Source organism: Dendropsophus ebraccatus, chromosome 13, assembly GCF_027789765.1.
Source record: "Dendropsophus ebraccatus isolate aDenEbr1 chromosome 13, aDenEbr1.pat, whole genome shotgun sequence".
Lineage (NCBI taxonomy): Eukaryota > Metazoa > Chordata > Amphibia > Anura > Hylidae > Dendropsophus > Dendropsophus ebraccatus.
The window spans coordinates 39,235,998-39,260,769 of NC_091466.1; the positions used below are offsets into that span (position 1 = coordinate 39,235,998).

The 24,772-nt window shown below is 44.7% G+C and overlaps 1 protein-coding gene and 1 long non-coding RNA gene across 2 annotated transcripts in view; one reads left to right on the top strand and one right to left on the bottom strand.

The window, feature by feature from the left end:
• OTUD7B (OTU deubiquitinase 7B) overlaps nt 1-24,772 on the bottom strand; it is an 86,804-nt gene that overhangs the window by 2,231 nt on the left and 59,801 nt on the right. Inside the window, exons 4-10 of the mRNA XM_069951342.1 lie at nt 18,161-18,262; nt 17,957-18,084; nt 17,186-17,298; nt 15,589-15,716; nt 10,679-10,828; nt 8,925-9,042; nt 303-387 (exon numbers count right to left, since the gene is read on the bottom strand). Coding sequence (XP_069807443.1) covers nt 303-387; nt 8,925-9,042; nt 10,679-10,828; nt 15,589-15,716; nt 17,186-17,298; nt 17,957-18,084; nt 18,161-18,262 — 824 coding nt within the window. The remainder of the gene's footprint in view (nt 1-302; nt 388-8,924; nt 9,043-10,678; nt 10,829-15,588; nt 15,717-17,185; nt 17,299-17,956; nt 18,085-18,160; nt 18,263-24,772) is intronic.
• LOC138771537 (uncharacterized) lies at nt 113-23,972 on the top strand. The gene is made up of 3 exons (XR_011359639.1): nt 113-163; nt 18,782-18,916; nt 23,457-23,972. It is a non-coding gene; the product is annotated as an uncharacterized lncRNA (long non-coding RNA).

The following is a 24,772-nucleotide window of genomic DNA, read 5'->3' on the forward strand; positions in this document are numbered from 1 at the left end:
TAAGCAGAAAACTCCACCCACCAGCTGCTGATTGGCAGTTAGCTATCCATGCTGTGTATAGGCAGTCAACTGTCAATCAGCAGCGAGAAGGTGTGGGGGGGGGGAGGGTTGTGGCAAGAATCCTTTTCCCCTGCTTATTAGAAGAACAGCTGAACAAAATTATGTAAGTAATACACCGATCTGTTCAGCATTTGTGTCACTAGTTTATGCTGCCCTCATACATTGCTCCCATTATGACCAAAGAGAGGGACAGAAAATAACACATCCCCTAAATTATATTGCCATAATGTCTGTTCACTCACCTGCATCTCACATGGTAGGGAAAGCCAGGTGACCGTCATGTAACTGTGCAGCAAGTTTAGCTTCGCTTCCAATGACAAAGTGACACTAGAAATAACACAAAAACATTTTATATACATGTCTATACCTACATACCAGTATCATAACAGTACCAAAACTAAAGTAGGCATCTTCAATGACAGCCCTAAGGTATGCTGAGAGACATGTATTTAATTTCCACCAGCAGAATTCTGAGGGACCACATGAGGACTCTTCTCCTCTCGTGCCTTTCTGTGCACAATCTAATTATGTGCACGCAACAGCAAAAATCAGTACTGAAATTTACCATTACAAAAGAAAGTACAGTAGTTTTATACGATCAATTCACATTTATGAAATGCAGACTGTGGAATCTCTTGCAAAGTATAAGTCAATTCTGACACAAGTGAAGGGGCCCTTTATCAAAGAGAAAGGAATTGTTAATACTAGAGGAACAGAGACCGTACTGTAAGGATATAGTGGACAATGCTGTGACTACTAAAAGGGGGGATGCTATGATTACTGGGGTTACAGGTAAGAGGTGATTGGGTGCTGCAATCTAGGAGTAATGACTCGTTTACACAAGCAGATATTTGTATCAGCAATAACAGCAGTATTGTCTTAGGGTGCCTTCACACGTACAGGATCCACCGTGGATTTCTTTGAAATCTGCTGTGATCCTGTGTCCTGTCATTCTGTATAGGTTTTCATACTCACAGCAGTAAAGCCCTGACCCTCCTTAACCCACCGCTACCTGGTGAAAACTTTACCAGTCAGTGCTCCAACCTGCTTCTGTGGCTCCCGGCTCCCTGACCTCCCACTCAGTGAGTCAATCAGTGCACTGTCCTGCTGCAGCCAATGATCGGCTGAGCAGGACATCAGGGAGCTGAAGGTTAGTGTATTTTAACCTTTAGTCATGTACTTAATAATGCAACACGGCTATTGCAATCAGATGATTATACTGTTTTAAATGTATGAACGCTGCACAGAACCATAACATAAGCTTTAAGATGTTGATTACTAATAGTAATACAACACTATCCATAAACTGTAATGGTGACAAACAAAAGGTATAACTCCAAAAACTACTGCTATCACATTCAACCTCAGGGCACATGGATATTATTACTATACAGAGTAATCAAGTTATCAGAACTGCATGTATCATGTCAGACCAAACATGTGACAAGGTTGTGAGTGTTTTTGCTGTGTGGTGGGGTGTGCCTCCATGTTTTGTGTGTGACACTCCAGCCTATGAGCTCAGCAGTTTATGGTTCCTATACAGTAATACACTTCAAAACATGTCCTGGTTTGGCATGAAATAAGTGTCTGCAGCAGATGGAGGTGAAATGCGGATTATATTACATCCACCACACAGGAGCTAAAAGGCTGGGATAGCTAATGAAACATTAATACGCACAGGCGATAAGATGACATAATGGACTGTAAGGAGAGGATGCAGAGTCCTGGGCAGAGGCATAATGTCTACAAGAATGGAAACATATTTGCCTTCCTCCATTCTACATATTATCCTCCCCAATGCAAACAGAATGAGAACTATTCACCCAGTAAAGATTAAAAACTAAAAAGCACACTTTCTTCAATAAAAATGACACTCTCTCCAATATTTCCAGGTCCTGACAGTCCCCAAGGACAAGGAAGCAAATCACACCATAGCACAGTGGGCCCCAACTTGTGAGAACACTACAAAACCCAGCATGCATTGGCACCCTGCGGTGTCATTACAGCATTTGCTTTAAAAAGGGGTACTCCAGGGGGGCGTGGCCTAGCGATGGAGGAGTGAGGACGCAGAGCTGCAGTGCTCCCGCCGCGAGGCTCCGTTACACCGCTCCATCCCTCCTGCAACTCGCTCTTCTGGTGGCCACATGAGCAGGAACGGGCGGCAGACACAAGCAGGCACCCGGTGTCTCCGTTCGGCGCCCCGACAGAGCAGCCTGGCCACCTTTATTCAGGCCGGAGCGCGGCCGCGGGCTCCCCCGCCGGAAGTGAGGGGCGGTCGGGCGGACGTGCAGGAAGCGCCCCGGGGCAAGCAAAAGGGCCCAAGGTCAGCTACGGGCAGTGCGGTGGCAGCGGCGAACTCCGGGATTGATCCGGCGAGGGTGAGTGGCGGGGAGACTCCTCCAAGAGCTTCCCCTGTGGTGGAGGCAGTCAGCAGCAGCACGCTGTCTGTGGCGGCGGCGCCATTTTCCCCAGAGCACATGGCGTCTCCTTCCCTCCCTGCTCATGGTGGCCTCACAGCACCAGGGTCTACCCCAGCCCTCACCCAGTCTCCCTCACAGACATCCCCGCCATGGGACTGGCAGGAGTACATGAAATCACTGCCCACACGGCAGGAGCTGGAACATTTTGTGCAGCGGCTTGAAAACTCCTATAAACAAGAGCTCACATCTATTAGAACAGCCATCCAAACCACTGATGCTAAGGTGGAGGAGTTAGCTGCAGACCATGCTGCTGTTTCTGTGCAATTAGAGGAGGCTGTGACCCGTGTGGATGCGCATGATTATCACATTGCTCAGCTGTATCGCCTGCACGATGACAACGAAAATAGGAGCAGGCGCAACAATATTAGGATACGGGGTCTGCCCGAGGCGACTAAAACAGTGGACTTAATCCCTACCCTGCAAGGGGTGTTCAGCTCTATCCTCAAACGCCCGGTATCTAAGGAATTGGAAATCGACAGAGCCCATAGAGCCTTGGGCCCGGTCAGCTCTGATCCTAACAGACCACGTGATGTCATATGTCGACTCCACTATTATTCCATAAAAGAGGAGATCATGCGGGCAGCTAGGGGGGAAGGATCCATTGACTTTGATGGTGCCTCTTTAACCCTGCTACAGGATCTTTCCCGGCATACTTTGTCTCAGCGCCGTGCACTGCGTCCTGTGCTGGAGATGCTGCGTGACCGAGAGATACCCTACATGTGGGGGTTCCCGTTCCAGCTGGTGGTCAGGCAAGGTGGCAAGCGCCACATCCTCAAAGATCCTGCAGATGTTCCTCATTTCCTACAGGCCCTGGGATTACCTGAAGTGCGACTACCAGAGTGGTCTCTGGTCCCGGCCATGCCTGATGCAGGATATGCTAACCTGCCACCGACCAATAATTTGGGGGCTGAAGGTTGAGAAGGATGTGTGGCCACTACTTTACCTCGCTGTCACGTTATACGATTACAGCTTGAGTTTGTTGTATTCTCTTGTTCTCAATATGATGCATATGTGATATACATTTTTTTTTTTTTTTTTTTTCCTCTCTCTTTTGCGGCCCCTGGCTGTAGAATCTTAGTGCTGGGTGCCCGGTACATAGTCTTTATATGACCCGTTTGTTCTGTCTTTTGTGGTCACTATCTGTACTTATTTTCTTGTTCATTGGGGGGATGGATATGGTAATCAGTTTACTCACTAATGTTTACCTCGCGGCGGGAGCCGCTCTTGTCAGTGCTAGTCAGGTTCCATTTATAGGTTAGCGCGTTGAGCGCTGGTTGGTAATTACCTCTTTCTTTCTGTAGAGTCTAGATCTCTACAGTTACAGGGTTTCTTCTGTGAAGCCCTTGTTTCTATGGTGTTTTGTTCGTATTTGTTTCTCGGTGTCCTTGTCTGTCTGTGTGTCCCCCTCCTTTCCCCTGTGTTCCTGTCCTCCCCCCTGGTCTTTGGACCTCATGCCAGTATGGCTCCGGTGTCACTCAAAGTGGCCTCATTCAATGTACGTGGCCTTAATGAGCCTGCGAAGCGGTCTCACATAACATATTCTATGCATAAACAACATGTTCAAATTCTTTTACTACAGGAGACTCATTTCCGTGCGGACCATGTACCTCGGCTGCAGAATCGACATTACACCTACTGGCTACATAGCACCAACCCGGAGGCAAAGTCTAAGGGGGTATCTATAGCCATCCACAGATCACTTCCGCACGACCTTCTGGATACGTTCGTGGACAAAAATGGTCGGTACGCTTTTGCTAAAATACGTATAGCTTCCACCTTATACACGGTGGGTTCTATTTACCTCCCTAATTCGGGCCAGGGCAGGGTTCTCAGTGACATACTTTTAGAGGTTGACACGTTCCTAGAGGGTATATTGATCCTGGGGGGCGACTGTAACTTGACCCTAGACCCACTCTTGGACACTTCGACGGGGAGGTCGGTCGTCCCTAAATCGGTTGTGACCTCGGTGGCAAATACCCTCCGTACTTATAGATTAGTGGATGTATGGAGGATTCTGCACCCGACGGACAGAGACTATTCCTACTATTCCCCCGCCCATGCTTCCCACAGTCGGATAGACATGCTGTTCCTCTCTCATAATGCTCTGGTTCATTCTCCGAGCGCATCCATAGGCACAGCACTCTGGTCGGATCACTGTCCTGTGTTTCTTTCTGTGGCTGTGCCGGGCGGCGTTCCTACTGAATGGACATGGCGACTCAATGAGTCGCTGCTGAAGGACCTGGTTTGTAAGTCAGAGATAGAGAAAGCTATAGCGGAATTTCTAAGAGTTCATGAGCATGATTTGACCCCCCTCCCTCTGCAGTGGGAGGCACTAAAATGTGTGGTAAGGGGAATCTGTATTCAGCAGGGCTCCCGGCTGAAAAGGGAACGCACAGCTAAGATTAGGGCGTTGCTTAGTACTCTAGACAACCTGTCAAAACACCATAAGCGAACATCAGATCCACTATTGTTGCAACAGCTGGCAGAGGTTAGGACACAACTTAAAACCTGCATCACCACTATTGATAATAATCAGAAGAGTAGGTACCAGGGCTATCTTTATGCCAACGCTAACAAATGTGGTAGGGCCTTGGCCCGATATCTACATCCTCGCACGGGTCCTACGTATGTCCCTTTCCTTAGAGACCGCGCGGGAGCACAAGTTCATGATCCCCGGCTGATTGCCGCTGAATTTAGAAACTATTACAGCTCCCTCTATGCCCTGGTTGGGCGTTATTCTGATCTCCCCGCGCGCACTCTGGAAGGGAAGATACGGGACTACGTTGAGGCCACGGCTTTGCCGAGGGTGAATCAGGAGGCTAAGGACGATTTGGATTCTCCCTTTGGTGAGGGGGAATTAGGGGCAGCTATCACGGCGCTGAAAAATGGAAAGAGCCCGGGCCCGGATGGGTATACGGCGGGGTTTTTTAAAATGTTTAAGGAGCGGCTGCTCCCCTTTATGACACGGGTATTCAACTCCATCTCGGCGGTTAATGGGTTCCCGAAGCAAGCCCTGGAGGCGCACATTGTGGTTTTACCTAAGGCAGGGAAGGATCCGTCTCAGTGTAGTAGCTACAGACCGATTTCGCTCATCAATTGTGATATTAAGTTGTACTCAAAGGTCCTGGCTACTAGACTGAATACGATTATCCCCCAGACCATAAATTATGATCAAGTCGGTTTTGTCCCGGGGAGGGAGGGGCGGGATAACACATTGCGCACTATCACGCTGATAGCTCATGCTGCCGCTACCTCCACCGGGTCTTGTCTTCTCTCGGTTGATGCAGAGAAGGCCTTCGACAGGGTCCGTTGGCAGTTCTTGGTTGCATCCCTGACCCAGATGGGTCTGGGGTCCGACTTCATCACCAGAGTTATGGCCCTGTACTCTTCCCCTTCGGCCAGGGTCAGGACTAATGGATCCCTGTCGGAGGCCTTCCTAATTAAAAATGGCACGAGACAGGGGTGCCCTTTATCACCGTTGCTCTACATCATCACGATGGAACACCTTGCTGTAGCGCTACGCAATAATCCCGACGTGACAGGCATAGAGGCTAGGGGTGATCATCATAAACTGGCGCTCTATGCCGATGACCTGCTCTTATATGTTACTCGCCCACACATAACTCTCCCGGCAGTCCTCAAGGAGTTTGAGCGGTTTGGCGGACTCAGCAACTTTAGGGTGAACCTTTCCAAAACCGAGGGTCTCAACATCTCACTGACCCCTCATGAGCTTTCGCTGCTGCAGGAGAATTTTTCCTTCAAGTGGCAGAAGGAGAGTATTACCTACTTGGGAATTCAGATCCCCTCACGCTTGGAGTTGCTGTTTCCGCTGAACTATCTCCCACTGCAGAGTAAGACATTACACATGCTCCAATCATACCACCGTACCTTCCTTTCTTGGTTTGGTCGGATGAACGTCATTAAAATGGATGTATTACCGCGCTTTCTCTATGTCTTTCAGACAGTACCAATTCATGTCCCGGTTTCTTACTTTAGACAGCTTCAACGTGCTTTTGCCAGATACGTGTGGGGCAATACTAGGGCACGGTTGAGTGCCAAGCTCCTTACTAAGCATAAATCGCGGGGGGGGACGGGACTACCGGACCTCCGCCTGTATCATGCTGCGGCCGTTATGTCCAGGATAATTGACTGGTCCCATAACTCGACCACAAAACGATGGGTGACTCTCGAGGAGACCTTAGCACCTCTGACTTTGGCCACTTCGCCCTGGCTCATACAGACGGATCGGGACTGTGTTCAGGGTTGGCCATACCTGGCTAAGCATGTATTTTGTGTGTGGGACCTGTGGGTGGCTCGGCATGCAATTTCTTATCGCCCAGGACCGATGACCCCCTTGTTTGCTAATCCGGCTTTCGGGCCCGGTATGACACATTCTACATTTCTGGTTTGGCGGGTAGGCGACTCTCCTAGGTTACATCAACTCCTGATAGCCTCTAAGATTCCAACTCTACCTGACTTGCAGGCACAATGTCCCGATAGAACCTTGTCCTGGTTTGCTTACAATCAGCTCTGTTCCTTTCTCCATGCTTCCTCAGTGGGTCTTCCTACGAGCCCGGAACTCACGGAACTGGATGATTGGATTCTGTCCTCGGGGGGTGAGTCGGGCACACTGTCCAGATTGTATGCTCTTCTTCTTGCCCTGAGCAACACTGATAGACCGCCCTTTTTCTCCGCCTGGGAGAGGGACCTATGTGTCACCTTTACTCCGGAGGACGAACTAAAAATATGCTCCTTCTCACATGGGCTGTCCCTCGACTCACACTCCAAGGAAAAGAATTATAAAATTCTATCTCGTTGGTATCGGTGTCCGACTTTGTTGCATCGCATGTATCCAGAGGTGTCCGATAGGTGCTGGAGATGTCATAGTGGGGAGGGCTCCCTTCTCCATATTTGGTGGGAGTGTCCCCTGCTTCAACGCTTTTGGGAAGGAGTCTTTACCATCTATGAAAAGTACGCAGGCAAAACGATTCCACACACCCCACAGATTGCTCTCCTCTCCCTACTACCTGGCACCCTTGCCTCACAGAAAAAGAGCATGCTCCGACACATACTAGCTGCAGCTAAGTCTGTCATTCCACGCCACTGGAAAACGGTAGTGGTTCCTTCGCTGTCTGAGTGGCATAAAGAGTTACGGGCCATACAGAGGGCGGAGGAATTGGTAGCCGAGGTGCAGGATCGCATGGAACACGCATCTAAGCTATGGACCCCATGGATCCTCTTTGAGAGCTCACCCGACTTTCTTTCTCTCCTGCAATGAGGGCTCTGTGGTCACACCTTGTATGTTTAATGACGATAGAGGCCTCTCATTCCTGAAGTGCCTGTCCTTTTCTGTGTACATCACTTGACTCTGTCTGTTCCCTTTTGTATTACCCCCTGTGTTTGTTGTCTGTGTTAGTCTAGTTTGTCCACCCTTTTCTTTCTACCTCAGTTTCTATATGGTTGCCATGTATTATTTTCTGGTTTTCTGGTATTATGCTGAGAATATATGTATATATGTTTTTGCAGTAGTTTGAGCATTTCATTTGGAACTCCTGAGTTATGCATACACGGCAGCAGGGCCCTATGGACGCTATCTGGTTCCCACAGCTCAGGGCTCTCCATTGGACTGTTGGTCCCTTTAAGTCATTGTATGCTTTGAGTGCTCTCATAATGTTTCTGCTGATATGTCTGTAACCCTTATTTCTGCAAAACCAAAAACTTAATAAAATAAGAGTTAAAATAAAAAGGGGTACTCCAGTGTCGCTATATAGAAAATTATAAAGATTATGCTTACCTCTCCACGCTCCCCCAATAGCCTTTTGTCTTGTATCTGGGTTTCACCCACTTCCCCGTAGCAGACACTTCCGAACCAGCCTCTTAAGTGACAGCCTGCTCAGTCAATTACTGGCCATGGTGCTGTCCTGCCTTGGTCAGTAATTGGCTGAGCAGACTGTCACTACAGAAATGGGTTGGAAGCGTGGAGAGGTAAGTATAAGCTCTTTAAATATTTTCTATATACTGGAGTACCCCAGTGGCCCATAATTAATAATTGCTCGCTCCTCGGCAGACTGTTGTCTTTATTAGGCAGAGCAATATCTGCCCGACTCGACCGGATTCAATAGATAACTTTTTACATCACTGAAGACTGCTGTTTCAAAATTCTGGTCTCTCTTCAATATATAGCAGGGTACTTGTTGCTGAGTACTTTACACACAGCACAGAGTAAACCTCTGCATACTTTTTTTTATTCAACAATCTATTGGGGATTGGGGGTGGTGGTGGAGGGTAAGAGTGGAGAATCCATACAGCACTGATGCAGCATTTCCAAACAATGTGCATGGGGTCTGTCACTAAGATTAAAAGAAAGAAAAAAAAATTGCTTACCCTGCCAGGCAGACATTATCAGAGTCATTCTTGCCCCACTCCCAGTCTTTTCCAGGATCAACAGCAAAGTGCACTGGTAGTAACTTGTGCTGAGAGTCCGTCAGGGGGATAAAAGGCGCTGTATATAAAGAAAGGGGAGGAAATTCACGTCATCAAATGAAACTTCTTTCAGGACATTTCCCAACAGAAAAATCTTAAAGAATCACTCCTGCAATTTATTTTTTATTTATCATGCAGCTAGTATCCTGTTTATAAAATTCAGCTAGTAATACCTCAATACACGATAAACCTCTGACCCAGTTGAGAGAACAGAAACATGCATATTGTCCAAACTCTTATGGAGACCCAGTTCCACTCAAGAGTCTATGATGAAGATTATACAGGTCCTGTCTTTTTCTTCCAAATAAAATGGTGTCATAAAGTTAAATAAATTTGTAATTTACTTCTATTTAAGCCTTCCAGTACTTATCAGCTGCTGTATGTCCTGCAGGAAGTGGTGTATTCTTTCCAGTTTGACACAGTGCTCTCTGCTGCCACCTCTGTCTGTGACAGAGGAAAGCTTGATGTTTTTAAATAAAAGTACATTTCGAATCAACTGGCGTCGTAAAGTTATATAAATTTGTAAGATTTTTTTATTCTAAGTTCACATTAAACAACGGCCGTGGTTGAAGTTTTGCAACTGCAGCAGTTATTTAACGGAATTACAGATCACATTAAAATCTATGGAGTATACACTCCAGCCGGTATTCCAAGCGGACCCACAAAAAAACTGACATGTCAGTTTTGTGTAGCTGCTATTCTTTGAATAGCGGCTGCACAAGACTGACAAAGCACACCAAGTAAAGTGCAGGCTCTTGACGCACTTTACATTGTCAGCTATGGTAATTTGAAATGTGGGCACACCGGAACGTGCCCGCGTTCTGTGTCTTGTATCCTTAAAGCGAAACTATCAGCAGGTTCATGCAAATTACCAGCTGACATCCCTCTGCAGCTACATGCCTCCAGTTTTTGTGCTGTTTGAGTAGAGTAAATATGCAAATGTGCTCATTAAGAGCACTGGGGGCATTTTTCAGCACCACAGAACATCACCCCTATCCTCCCCTTCAGTGACTCCTTTCCTATGCATATTTCTGTATGCATAACCATGCCAGTCGGGAAACGCGTCAAAAACAGGCATTATTATGCATACAAGAATATGAATAGGGAAGGCATCTTAAAAAGGAAGCGGTGGGTGGGTCGAGGGGGGAGGCACTCCGTGGTGTTAAAAAATGCCCCCATTGCACCTAACAAGCACATTTGCATATTTACTAAAATAGCACAAAAACGGGAGGCCCGACATAAAAAGGATTCACAGCTCCACAAACATGAGGCATGGAGTTGCAGGAGGATATCAGCAGATTTGTTTGCAGGTTCATTCCCCTTTGAAGAACAAGGATTTACACAGAATCAGTCATTAATTTCATGCTACCTAAACCACAAGTCATCACGGTAGTCCTCAGTAGCCCCACGAGCCTTGATTGATGGATCTCCCCCTACATGCAAATATAAAATGGAGACCAAGGAAAGCTAAAGGGGCAAGGAGAAGTTGCCAGAGACCACCTGGGTGACTTGTTGTTCAGAAAAGTAATAGCATGTTCCCTTTTACCAGTTCAATTACATCAAAGCAGAGCACAAGGCAGAATATTTGTAGTTTTGTATATTCTTCGGTATCTTGCTGTACTGAAAACATGACATGTATCAGGTCTGGGATGTACCTTGGTCCTTGCTCTGGTCACCTTGTTCCATTGATACGAGGGCAGAGAAGTGGGCTTGGTCATATGCCAGGACAAGCGGAGAGCTGTGGCACTTGTTAGGTGGAACCTCTAGAGGTAGATAGATTCCTCCAAATGGTATTGGGGCAAATGCTGGAAGTGAACAGAGCATTAAATAAGAATCATACACACAGTAAATCAAAATACAGCAGCAGCTGGAGCTAATGTCTAATGCGGTGCTTCTCAAACTGGAAGGCGGGTAACAAAAGTGACCACAAGTTGCACAGTCCTGCAACAATGGCTACAACAATATTTGGTTTAGGAACATTTATGTTATACAGAGTTTAGGAGACAAATGAAAAGTAGACTGAGCAATAGTTTTCATTTTTGCATGGCCTTCCACCTTAGGTGGCGAGATCCCAGCATCCTCTTGGCCAGTCTGGTGATCTGGTCTCATCTGGGTGAGGCTCCAGATTGCTCTATTAACATACCTATAATGCTATTAATGGGTCTATGGGGGTGTGTGGTGTGTGATTTTTATGCGCCAATGGTCTGTACCTTGTTTGCGTATATGCGACTTTTTGTTCACTTTTTATAAAAAAAAATTCTGGATTTTGGAGACCAAAATGCGCAATTTTGCAATTTACGCTTATGCCATTTACCAATCGAGACCAGGAATTTAATTTAATAGTTTGGGTGAATACGCATGTGAAGATACCAAATATGCTTGTTTATTTATCTATTTTTATTTATAAAATGGTAAGGGGGGGGGGGGGGGGGGGGGGGGGATTCAAGCTTTTTATTAGAGGAAGAGGCTTTTTTTTAATAAAATCACATTTTTCCATTTACATTAATTAAAATTCAACCTGGGGGTAAACGACACTGATCTCTCATAGAGATAGGTGTAGTATATGTTATACAGCACTGACCGATTACATTAGTGGTGTATTACTCTGGGCTGCTGCAGCACAGATCTATCGATTGCTGGGCTGGGATCAGTATCATTCCGATGCAGAGGCGAGGCCCGGACGGAACAAAGGATCTTCTCCCTGCAATTAAAACTCACAGTGGTGGTGGTGGGTTTGATCCATCCACTAGACCACCATGGTTGCGCTTTACAAGGCATTTAAAGAGAACCTGTCACCCCCCATGCCAGGTCAGAGCCCGGCCGACCCCCGGCTAGAGCACCTTATACACACCTCGTTCCCGAAGTCCCGTTCCTGGAGCCGGTCCGGGGACGGAGATATCACCGTATGAAGGGGCGGGAACGAGTATAAGGGGCTCTAGCGGGGGGTCGGCCGGGCTCTGACCCGGCACAGGGGTGACAGGTCCTTTTTAAAAGCAGCTGTCATGTTTACCAAGTGTATTTAATTGTCCTAATTAGTGGATGCAGAGATCAGACTGTGCCCCATAATTGCCGCCATCCCCAGCAGGGTCGCGGCGCAGCCCCCCTATGAACTCCCCCATGGGTCATCAAGGGGTTACGGAGCAGTCAAACTAAATTATAATTGTTCACACTTGTGTTGCTTGGCATCCACTTTTTCCGCCGGTGGCGCCTGCGGGGTTTGGGGTGCCCTTTTGGGTCTGGTCCTGTGACAATGGGGTTGCAGGGCCATTCCATGGCCCCTCTTCTCTGCTTGCGCACGTTTTGCGGGGATTGTGGTCGCTGACCGGCACAGTGATGAGGTTTGGTTAGGGACTCATGTGTATCAGAAGACCTGCACGTGGTACATGAGGCAATATGGTTTGGCCAAATTATATACTAACTTCTGATGTTGGTTTTAAATGTAGCTGAACAAGCTTTCGTGTCAGCCATGGGTGCGATGTGCAGCCATTTCTGTCTTTTTGGCTTGTGCATATTTTATGTATTCTGTCCCTTTTTTCATTGTGGCTAGCACTCGTGCTGTGTAAGACCTATGTGATCCAAATTAGCAGGAAGCACCTGTGTACATAAGGGGAGGATCTCCTAGTATTCTCCCATTCTACCTGCAGAGGAATGGAGAGAGGTAAGAGCTTGTTCACACTTGTGTTGCTTGGCATCCACTTTTTCCGCCGGTGGCGCCTGCGGGGTTTGGGGTGCCCTTTTGGGTCTGGTCCTGTGACAATGGGGTTGCAGGGCCATTCCATGGCCCCTCTTCTCTGCTTGCGCACGTTTTGCGGGGATTGTGGTCGCTGACCGGCACAGTGATGAGGTTTGGTTAGGGACTCATCAGAAGACCTGCACGTGGTACATGAGGCAATATGGTTTGGCCAAATTATATACTAACTTCTGATGTTGGTTTTAAATGTAGCTGAACAAGCTTTCGTGTCAGCCATGGGTGCGATGTGCAGCCATTTCTGTCTTTTTGGCTTGTGCATATAAACTAAATTATAAACACTGTGGGAGAGTACAGTCCAAGTAAAACATATATTTAAAAAAGTGACGTAACGAGGTGCGGGCTGGGCTGTGCGTCAGGGACGGGCGCGTGAAGCAGGGTGACCTCCAGTAACAGCTTCAGTGCAGGACAGGAGAGAAAGCCCTGAAATGATGTGAAATATCATCATCCCAGTGGTCTCTCTCCCGCACGGGAGCTGTCATTATCTGTATTGTGTGGGCGCCGAGTAGACCTGGATAGACAACTGCAAGGTAAGCGGCTCTCACCCGCTCTCCTCTCATCAGTCAGAACAGTGAGCCTGTGCTCCCCCCTGCTATCCACTATGATGACGATTCACATGTCAGATCATCCAGTCCCGCTACAGAGCTGTTACCAGAGGTTAGCCTGCTTCACGCTCCCATCCCCACCAACTACACTATTTTTGCTAGGAATTGAAGACTTCAAGCTGTAGTAAATGAAGGAATAAAAGCATTTCATGTGCATTTCCCATAATTAGTGTTTATTGAGAATTTGTATAATTTTTGTAGGGCAGTTACATACCTAAATATGTTTTGCCCGTACTACTTCGTTAAAGCGACTCTGTACCCACAATCTGTCCCCCGAAAACCACTTGTACCTACAGATAGCTTTAATCCAAGATCTGTCCTGCGGTCCGTTCGGCAGGTGATGCAGTTATTGTCCTAAACAACAACTTTTAAACTTGCAACCCGTGCCAAACGTGCCATTCCTCATCATTAGGAATGCTCCAGGTAGATTGCCTTCTATTCCTCACCTGGGTAATCACGGTACATGGTCTGGATCATTAAGGACCTGTGCAATGTTTAGCATGGAGAAAATGTGCCAGTGGCATTCCTAATGATGAAGAGGGTGGGGAGGAGGGACAAAGGGTGGTGCAAAGGTAGGGCACAGATACTCCCGTTTGGCACGGGCTGCAAGTTTAAAAGTTTTTTAGCACAATAACTGCATCACCTGCCGAACGGACCCCAGGACAGATCTTGGATTAAAAGCAGCTATCTGAAGGTACAAGTGGTTTTGGGGGGTCAGAATGTGGGTACCGAGTTGTTTTAAGAAGAGCTCTTAAAGGGGTTATCCAGCGAAAATCTTTTTCTTTCAAATCGACTGATATCATAAAGTTATACAGATTTGTAATTTACTTCTATTAAAAAATCTCAAGTCTTCCCATACTTATTGGCTGTTGTATGTCATGCAGGAAATCTTTTATTTTCAGTCTGACACAGTGCTCTCTGCTGACATCTCTGGCCGAGACATCAGCAGAGAGCACTGTGTCAGTCCGGAAATAAAACAACATTTCCTGCTTGACATACAGCCAATAAGTATGGGAAGACTTTTAAAATAAAAGTAAATTGGGAAGATTTTTAAATAGAAGTAAATTATAAATCTATATAACTTTCTGACAACAGTTGATATGAAAGAAAAAGAATTTAGCTGGACAACCCCTTTAAGAGCTGTCCCACCATTTTGTACCATTCATAAAAAATTAACAGTATAATTTACATGCTTTTAAAAAAACAATCCATTTATACAGCTATAAGATTTACTTTCATAATATGGCACCCCTTGCTTTTCATAGTGTTAAGCGATGTACATGTCCACCAAGCACAGCCCCCATGCTGCTCAACACTTAGGGTAGTATTACAGGGGCCCGACAATAACTGTAAATGAGCTCCGATCTGCTAGACCGGCGCTCCTTTACTGGGCCTATTACACGGCCTGATTATTGTTTAACAAGGGTTGCAGGGACATCGTTACCGATGTCCTTGCAGCCCTTGCTTTTAATTTATACATTACCTGTCCGGGCTGCAGGGCTCCTCTTGCGGTCTTCTCCCCAGGTCCTGCGCGCTCCAACTTAAGAGCGACCTGTTTCAGCTGACAGGCCACTCAGCTAATTACTGGCGGTCCCGGCCAGTGATTGGCTGAGTGGCCTTTCAGCTCAGACAGGCCGCTCTGAAGCTGGATCGCGGGACCCGGGAGAAGACCGCAAGAGGAGCTCTGCAGCCTGGATAGGTAATGTTAATCGTTTGTCGCCGCCCGCACACCACTATTACACGTAGCAATGCGCGGTCGGCACCTGACAATTATAGGTTCAAACCTATATCAACGATCAGCTGATGAGCGTTGTCATCGGCTGATCGTTGTATTTATTACACAGAGCGATAATCAGCCGAGTCGGGCAAATTCTCCTTCCGTGTAATAGTACCTTTATGCTCAGTCACTTTTTCCACAGCCCCCCCTACTCCTCTGTTTAACGCAGAGCAATCAAAAGAAATGGCTTTCTGCACTGAACAGAGGATTACTATACAGAGACCTGGCTGTGGATAGACTAACTAAGGATCTGGTCTGAAGTCCACACTTTGTCTAGTCTTTATTTAGGACTTGTGTTCCTATATAACCTGGAGATGATTGCAGAGAACGGAGGGCCAAAGACAGTTCACCAGCAGTAAACTCTGTAGTCACCATGATGGCCCAAACAGAATTTAGATAGAAAGGTACTGATGGACAGCAGGGAAGTGGGGCTACCTTCTCCTCCTGAGTCTCTGAGCATCGTGTCCGCCACCACCACAATGGGCCTCTTTAGTACATGAGCGAGTACAAAGACGTGGAACTCCTCCAGACTCTCATACACGGGCTCCTCCGAGCTCTCCACTCTGCAAAACAGTAAGATCAAATAAGCTCTTTCGGTGTTCATAGGATACTATTATGGCATCCTGAAATTTCAGGCATGTTGTTCGGGGTCTTATGTCAGTCATTTGGCAGTTTTAAACAGATCCCTAAAGCCAGTGATAACCACTCAGCATAGCTTATTGGCCGATACTAATCACAAGAAGGGGTAACCAACCATTACTGTAGCTTTGCACAAAAAGATGAAGTCAGCTTACAATAGGTATTGCTATTGGGGTGTCACAGTGTACCTTTGCGGACCTAGGCAGCAATAGATCGTGAGCTTGTGAGCTTCATCGGTTTAAGTTTCTCTCATCTCTCTGACATGTTAAAAGATCGGTAATTTAAAAGAATGACAGCAAGCTTTTTGCTCTTACTTGGCTAAAGTAAGCTAAAGAGATGTCATACACTTGAAATAAAAATTAGTTTTTTCTTTTCCTTAAAATTTACCACTCTTGTCCATGCAATATCCACCTGAATGAAGGGGGAGCTATGCAATTCCAAACACAGCCATTGGACAAGTTTTGATAACAATATGCAGGTCTATTTTTCCAATTCTAAACATGCCTTGTAAATCCACCTTAGGAATAGCAGCTTTAAGACTGTATCTTAGATATTAGTTAGATTTTATTGTATGTAAAGCAGATGTCCAAAGCACATGAAGGAATACAGTCACTTGGCCTCAGAGCTGATCTGAAGAGATCAACCAAACCGACAAAGAGTTCACAAGTTCTTTGTAAAAAAGGTGACGAAAGGATGCGGACGAGGATGTCAAGATGACAAAATTTAGCCAAGTTTTTTGGAGAAAGCCCTAAAAATGACCCGAGTTGCTGGCAGGAGGCTTCCAAAGCCCTCAGAGGAAGGAACTCACTCCCAGCAGCAGAGTAAACAAGAAAGTTCAGCGCATCACTTGTAAGATTCCAGCATTTAACTGAAGGGGAGGCCATTACTTTCACATGATTCCTTTCAATGGATACTGATTACTAAATGCGTCAAACTAGTGTCTGACAATCAGGGAGCAATAAGCCCCACTGTATAACATGACCCACTTAGCTCTGCTGCATGACCAATGTGGCTCACACAGAGAACTGGCGTACACTACCTTTTAACCTTATGTCTGCACTTTGCGTTGGGACACAACTGCACCCTTAAGTTTATCCCTAGTTTAGGAGATCTCTAGTCAAAGGGATGTCCACCATAAGCATTGATGGCATGTTGATCACCGTTTCTTTTTCTTTTTTTTTTAAACTGCTCTACTGAGTCATGGACGCAATAAACATAGCATTTAGTAGTATAGTATAAAAGTCACAGACTTGATGGATAAAGAAGTTAAGGTTAGAAGGACCAGGGACTCTGCAGTAAATCTTTTATGTTTCTATGTACAAGTTAAGACTATTATTTTCTATCCACCCCTTGCATGTGGCAGGCCGTACACACCACAAACCTCATTACTTACCCTCCACAATTTGAACCACTGTTTCCATAATGCATCCGTGGCTCACTAGACGCCAGCTTTATCAATTCATTCCACTCCCTCTGCCATTCCTCTTCTGTGTATACAAGACCAGACTGTAAGCAGATAGAGAGATATACTGAATAAAAAGAGTGGTTCCTCCCAGCATACTTAAACTGTGTAAAGAACAACTTGGGGAAAAAAATCTTTTAATCTATGGTGTCACACAGAAGGAGGGGGAAGCAAAACCTTAATGTGAGGAGGTTAGGACAGCTTCACTTACTGATTTAGGGCCCTATTACACCAACAGATTTCTGACCAATTTATCTGACAGATTTTTATAAGCAAAAGCCAGGAATGGATTTGAAAAAAAAGGAGAGATCCCAGTCTTTACTTTATGACCTGTTCTCTGTTTATAGTCTGTTCCTGGTTTTGGTAAGATATCTGTAGAAGTAATAAGGCCCTTAGACAATAACTTTCCTATTTTACATAGATTACGAAGCAGCTTAATCCTTCATGAGGTTCTGCAGCAGCCAGGGTGGCCTATAATATAGACTGCAGCTTTACATTAGTCGGCTCCTGCAGTGACTACTCTAACTCACTCCTAAATAATCTTTTACATGCAGCTTGTAATTTTACTATCACACATTTCAAATTACCCAGATTAATTCTACATTACAGTATAGTAACAGATAGTATAGAAGCCTGTAAATCTATGCAACAGCTGAGCCATACTATGCCATCTACCAGATGCCAGCAGTGATGTGTTCATACCTCTTTATTCTGCATAGTTTGTTGAAATCGCCATCTCCTCTTCAGTGCTTCCCTTTCTGCACCTTTGTCCATTAGTGTGTAGAGAGACTTACGGAGCATGAGGTCTCGATCATGAAAGCCCCACATCCCTAAAAATGACAGTCAATTATTACTTTCCCCAAGTTATTTCCCACCCGAGTACCCTTTAGTTCTTTTTTGCCTTACCTAAAGAGGCTGCATGCAACAAACAGTTCCCATCACCCGTTGTTGCCAATGGGAGAAGCCTCTGGTAGGATGGGTCGACTTGTGCCCACCAATTGAGACGACCTGGGAAGAGATATATACACACAATTACATGACCAATAGTGTCTGAAAGCTTATATATACATAGCAGAGACCATTATGCCACACTCTAAACCATGCCTTTATTGCCACCATATTGCCCATATGTTGTACCAGCTGGTATGGCTTTTACACATCTTAATAAACCAGATTCAGAAAGTTTTTTCAGACTTGCAGCTGAATGGCTGATAGCAGCATGCGTACTAAGAGAATGCGCCAACAAAACCACTCCTAGGGTATATGGCTACAGAATCTTTGCCCAGATGAAGGACAGCCTAACTACAATTTGCTTTTGGCATGCTCTCCCTGTGTTTGCATTGGTTTCCTGCGAGTCTTCCTCGCACACTCAAAACATACAGATAGACAAGTTTAAATTGTGAGCTCTAATGGGGATAGGGACAAGCTATGTACAGTGCAGCAGACCAAACTATTACTATATTAATGTCACTAAAGATGTTAAAAATATACATATTGCATTAGGTCTCACTCCTGGTTAAATCTCAGGATAACATCTGGATCCTTCACTGCACAGTCTACACACCTCGCTTGGCGCTTGGTGTTTTCTGGGAGGAGCTGCGGTAGAGTTCTATTGGATGCATATTATAGAGTTGTGCCTATACGTTTGCACAAATCGATCAGGTGAGTGATGACATACTACACTCACCATATTTGAGCACCCATTGGTATATACTACACCAGGAGGGGCCCCGTTCGCTTCTTTTTGGGATCACATCCGGTCACAGGTGCAAGACCTACCATTTTTGCCATTTGATTACATGTCAGAAGTTACTACAAATGACTTATGGTACTTTTACACGGAGCGATAATTCGCCCGATCGCATGATTAACGATTTTGAATGAACGATGTTTTTTTTTATAACGATCAGACGGAACGATACATCATACGGAAAAATCGTTATGCGATTGTTTTAGCCTATCGCACACATAGGTGGAATCGTTAAACTATTTACACGGAATGATCTGCGAATTTTGTGCCAACAACCAACGATAATATGAGAACACGTTGAAAGATCAAAATAAACGATTTCTCGCTCGTCGTTTGATCGTTCGCTGCCTTTACACATACGATTATCATTCGAAACTCAATCGTTGTCGTGCAAAAACGAACAATCAATCGTTCCATGTAAAAGGACCATGACGCTTTAAGTACCAGCACATAACTTTTAGAGATGTCAGGCACTGGTACGTGAGCTTGTCGGGATTCAGTCACAGTGCAAGCTCTCAACGTAACCAAATACGAGCATAAGAAATCTGATGTCTGCCATGGAAAACAATTGCGCAATTACGAATCCATAATTGTGGACGGTATAGTACCCTCTGATTTGTATGAACTCTTTATCAGTAGTTGTTATGGATAAGTAAAGGGTCGTGATCCGGATTTACCCAGGTCAATCAATGGGTTTGACTTGGGTTTGTGCAGATGAGGACGGACACACATCCATATCCTGTCTGTAATTGTAGGTCTACAATTACAGAAAGTATTACTAATGTGAGAATAGGGCCTTTCCATAATTTTCCATAAAGCTTTATGACTGTATAATGAAAAGCTCTGCAACTTTCTAATATACCTGGTATTTTAATTCCTTGCCTTAAAAATCTCTGCCTGCTGTCTGACAGTGAATTCTGACACACCTGTAATGAGTAATGCAATGTTTCAATACAAAGCGTAGTTTGTGCGCAAATGAAACACATATGTAGACTGTATATTAGGCAGTTGCAGAACTTTTCTTTATACAGTGATGCAGCCTTAATAAATGTATCCATTGTGTCCAATACATCCAGAAAAATACTGGCTGACATTTGCATTTTACAGAGGATAATCCCCACCAAACCAGAGCGCAAAAAGTGGCCAAAATTGGGTGTCGTGGGGAGTTCCCGGGAAATTAACTATGCAGAAGTGGTACAGCACAATAACTGTACAGCTAGAAAGAAGGGACGTTTAGGGGGAAACTATCAGCATATCAACCTGCTGTTAAGTACCTGTAGTGGTAGAGTTGCAGGTACTTAACACAGCAAAAGGAGTTAATACCAAAAAGTTCTATTTTGGTCTCATATGACCACCTCCCATAGTAATACTTAAGACTGTGGTCCCACCTCCTGCATAGTAACTTCACCAGTAGAATAGTGAATAAAGCTTGGATATATAATGCAAGATATAGGATAGTAATCTAATGTGTGTACACAGTGACCCCACCAGTACCACTTTTTACACGTCCCTGTGAAATGTCAACCATTTCTTTTCTATGACCCATTTAAAGAAGCAGGTTCTTCTAGTGTCCCTGTTGAAGGTGGGGTTCTCCGACAACTTTCTGATTTTGTTTTCCTTGAATGTTTCAGAGACCCCCCAGATGGGTAGAGGCCACTGGAGGTTTCATTTATTTGAGGATATTTGGGTACCTTTACTGGGCCTATGTAAAAGTAAGTCAGAGTGGTGGGAGGTTCTTCCGCCAGCTCTCAAGCCTTAGGGCCCTATTACACAGGACGATTATCGTGCAGAAAATCATTATGTTGTTCGAATTTAAATGATAATCATCCTGTGTAATAGCAGGCAACGATCGAAAAATCATTGGTGTGTCATTGATCGCCGATTTAGATCTGACCCTAAAATCATTGCTAATCGTTTCCGATAATTCCGCATTGGTTTACTAATCATTCAGGGTAATTCCACATCGTACCTTCTTTTGCTGTGTTGAGATGGAGTAAACAAACGTTATAACGATCGTAACTAACGACTATCATTCTAAGTAATATGGTGAACAATTTCAGGTTAAGGGTAGCTTCACATGTACCGGATCCGCATCGGATTTCACCCTGCAAGTTTGCAGTGAAATTCACTGCGGATCCAGTAGTGTGAAGCTGAATGGGTCCCATACATGCAGCGGATCTGTATGGGACCCGGGCCCTTTAACCCCCCCCCAGTCTCCGACAGCCCGAGCATACATTACCTGCTCGGCTCTGCGGGTGCGTCAAGTTCCCAGGTCCCCATCAGCTAATCAGTGATACCGTGCACTGATTGGCCGGGAGCTTCACACAGCCGTGGCCCTGAGCAGGTATTGTATGCTCAGGGCTGTGGGCTGTGCATGGCAGGGCGGTTAAAGGGGCCGGGTCCATTACAGACAGCGGATCCGCTGCGTGTATGGGACCCATTCAGCTTCACACTACTGGATTCGCAGCGGATTTTGCTGCAAACTCACAGTGTGAAATCTGCTGCGGATGCGGTATGTGCGACGCTATCCTAACAAAAAAAAAAAACAAAAAAAAAAAAAAAACTTGTTTGCGATTGTTTATCGTTAATTGTTAAAAATCACTAATAGGACCCTGAATAGATATTGTGTGCATTAGGGCATGAGAAGGAAACTAATGCATCTAGTCTTGACCAGTGATGAGCGAACATCCAGTTGTTTGGTTCGGAAGCCGAACACGAACAAAAAAAAATAAAAATTATCGTGATCAGTTAGTGTTCCTCAAACATTCACAGACAAATAACGAACGTACAGAAGAAGCATACATTTTGTGTAAAGATCAGGTGCAAAGCATGGGAAGTCTGGGAATGTGGGAAATCAGGACAAAGTCAAGGAAATTCCTTGACAAGAGGGTTCAATTGACCCATCTCCAGAAGCCCCTGATGCTCAGAGACCACACAGGTCAGGATCTGAGAGGGGGGTTAAAAGGAAGTTGTAATTACTTGCCTTACATGCCTTACTGCTTAAATTATATTTTTATGTAAACATATTTATAAAGATTTTTTTGTATTTTTTTTCTAATTTTCCAATTTTCTATCTATATTATAAAATATTCCTAAATTATTGCAGTTTTTATTCTCACCACTGGGGCTTAAAATATCACTGTCGTTATAAATTTCAGAATCTAAATCAACAGTAGATGTGATATAAAGGAAGTTTGCAATTTAGTCATTTTTTTTTTTTTTTAGCCATCACTGAAAACACAACACTTCATGTTTTTTGACAGTTTTTTCTGTCAAGAAACAGGAAGCAGTCAAAAAACAGTAATTCCTGAGTTTCCCAGGCCATCTAAGCGCTCACAGAGAGAAGGCAGTCATGTGATTGATGGGCACATAGAGCCGTGACTCTGCTTTGGCCGGAATTCCTGTATTTAGTCTTTTTTTTTTTTTCCAACAAAAAAAATCTGCCTTCAGGAGACTGGACCTGGATTTCTGGTTAGTTCAGCTTTGTTTTACAGCATAACAACCAAAAAAATAATGTATATTGCAAACTTGCTTTATATCACATCTAATGTTGATTTAGATGTTGATTTAGATTTTGAAAGTTAGAACGACAGTGACACTTCAAACTAAGCTAAGACTTCCTGTGTCTGTGGTGATGAGAGGAGGCTGCCGTATAGTGATATGTATAGCATTGCAGGCGACACCAGTAGATAAGGAGCATCAATACAAGACAATAGCAGTACCGTGTGGAATTACCGCTTCAAAGGTCACAGATCATGCTTAGTAATGTTTCACAATTTTCTCAAGGGGACAGACTTTTGTCGTCTGTGTCCATGAACCAGGCTGTAAAGCATGTCACTAAATGCTGTTAAAAACAACTCAAGTAAGATGGCAGCCCCCATAACAAAGTACAAAAAGTGAAAGAAAAAAAAAGTTCAGTGATTAAACAGAAACAGATTAGAATAAAAGAACAAGTTTAGTTTTAGTATCAGACTCAAATTAGTAAAGAAAATGTAGGTGACACATGCCCTTTAAGTGTATTGAACAAAAAGAGGACCCCCCAGAAGTTTTGGCACTCGGCCTGGTGCTGCATCCTGGAGAAGCTATATGGAACATGTGGATCATTTCCTGCTTTACTGTCCCTTCAATATAGGGGTGTACACCAGGGTGGAGTCAGCTAGCGAGACTCCCCTATCAGGAGTGGGCTTACTTATTAAGAAACCTGGGTGTCTGTGATTGCAGCATGTTATTTTTACTCAGCTTAGTGGTAAGGTACCATTGACCAAATATTGACTCTGTTAGCAGAATAGTAAAAGACAGGTATGCATATAATTCTGTATGTAAACTGTTTTTAAAGATGTTACAGTAGTGAATCTAATGCAGGGTAGCGTAGCGGTTGCAAAGTCTACAGACACCTGTCAATCATTTGCAACTGGAGATATTAGAAATATTCCCTCCTTCACATCCCTACAGCCGATTCCTGTTGCAGTGTTGATGCTGTTACACTGTAAGAAGTCACCTAATAGGAAACAACTGAAAGTTGATGCCATTATTTCTGATGGGAGAAAGAATCATCTATCCCCTCACCAAAGTCTCATGTTGTGACAAAAAGCAGCACCATCTGTTTATGTAACCAGACACCTCCCTGAAGAGATCCTGCCTCCTGTGTTGACACATGAAGCAACATGAAGAAATGTACTTATGAGCGACTGCAGGCATTGACAGGGCTCTGTTCTGCAAGTCATGTGACCACCTCAGGCATGCCGGGCATTTGGTAAAGTGACGGCCACGTTTCTTATTATTCATTTAGTAGTGACAGATCTCAGGGTCTTACTACTGTTGGATGGAAATATCCACATCTGTGGACAAGCAATTCTCAGATGTCAGCTCAGACCTCGGACAGCACCAGTAGGACTAAGGGTCCTATTAAACAGAAAGATTATTGAACAAAAAATCATTATATTATTTGATAATCTTTCTGTGTGTATGCAGGCAATGATGAAACCACTAACGAAAATTTGTTTGTATGATGGTTGATCACATCTTTTCAGCTGACCATCATCATTAATCGTTCGTTAATCACTAGCAAACGCTTCGGTTGATGTACACATTTGTTTGTAACGAACGCCTATGATTCCATGTATTATGGTGAACAATTTCAGGCCGTTCCCAAAAGCACTTGTTCATAATTGTTTATCATTCATCAGTGTAAAAAAAAAAAAAAAATAGATTAGTCTTAGTGTAACTGCTAGTTTTTCACAGGATTTCTGCTTGCTGTCAGTGAATAGAAATCATCTCTAATTCATGATGCTGAAAATCTAAACAAGGCTAGTTCTAACTTGCATTTTTGTTGTTCATTTTACATATACGCTTAAAAAAAAAGGGGAAAAAAAGAAAACAGATGCAAAAACACTAGAAACACTCCTGCAGCTGATTATTGGCTTGTGTAAAATTAAAAGTGATCAGCTGAATACTGGGCAAATGGCATATTTATCGTCTAATTGTCTCTTTGGAACCAGCTTTAAAATCAATCTTTATCGGCCCAACATCATCCTATGTAAACAGGTGTTTGTGCGTCTGTTTCCAGAACACAAGTAGAGATAAGCGAACCTGCAGAGGTTAGCGTTCGTATGAACCTGAACTCTTGGCTTCTGATTCCCGCTGTCTGCCCGCTCCGTGGAGAGGGTGGATACAACCTGAGGACCGCCTAGAAAACTGGGACACAGCCTATGGCGACTGATTAATATAGTGGTTACACTTCGTGTGGATCTGAGTTTGTTTGTTGCCAC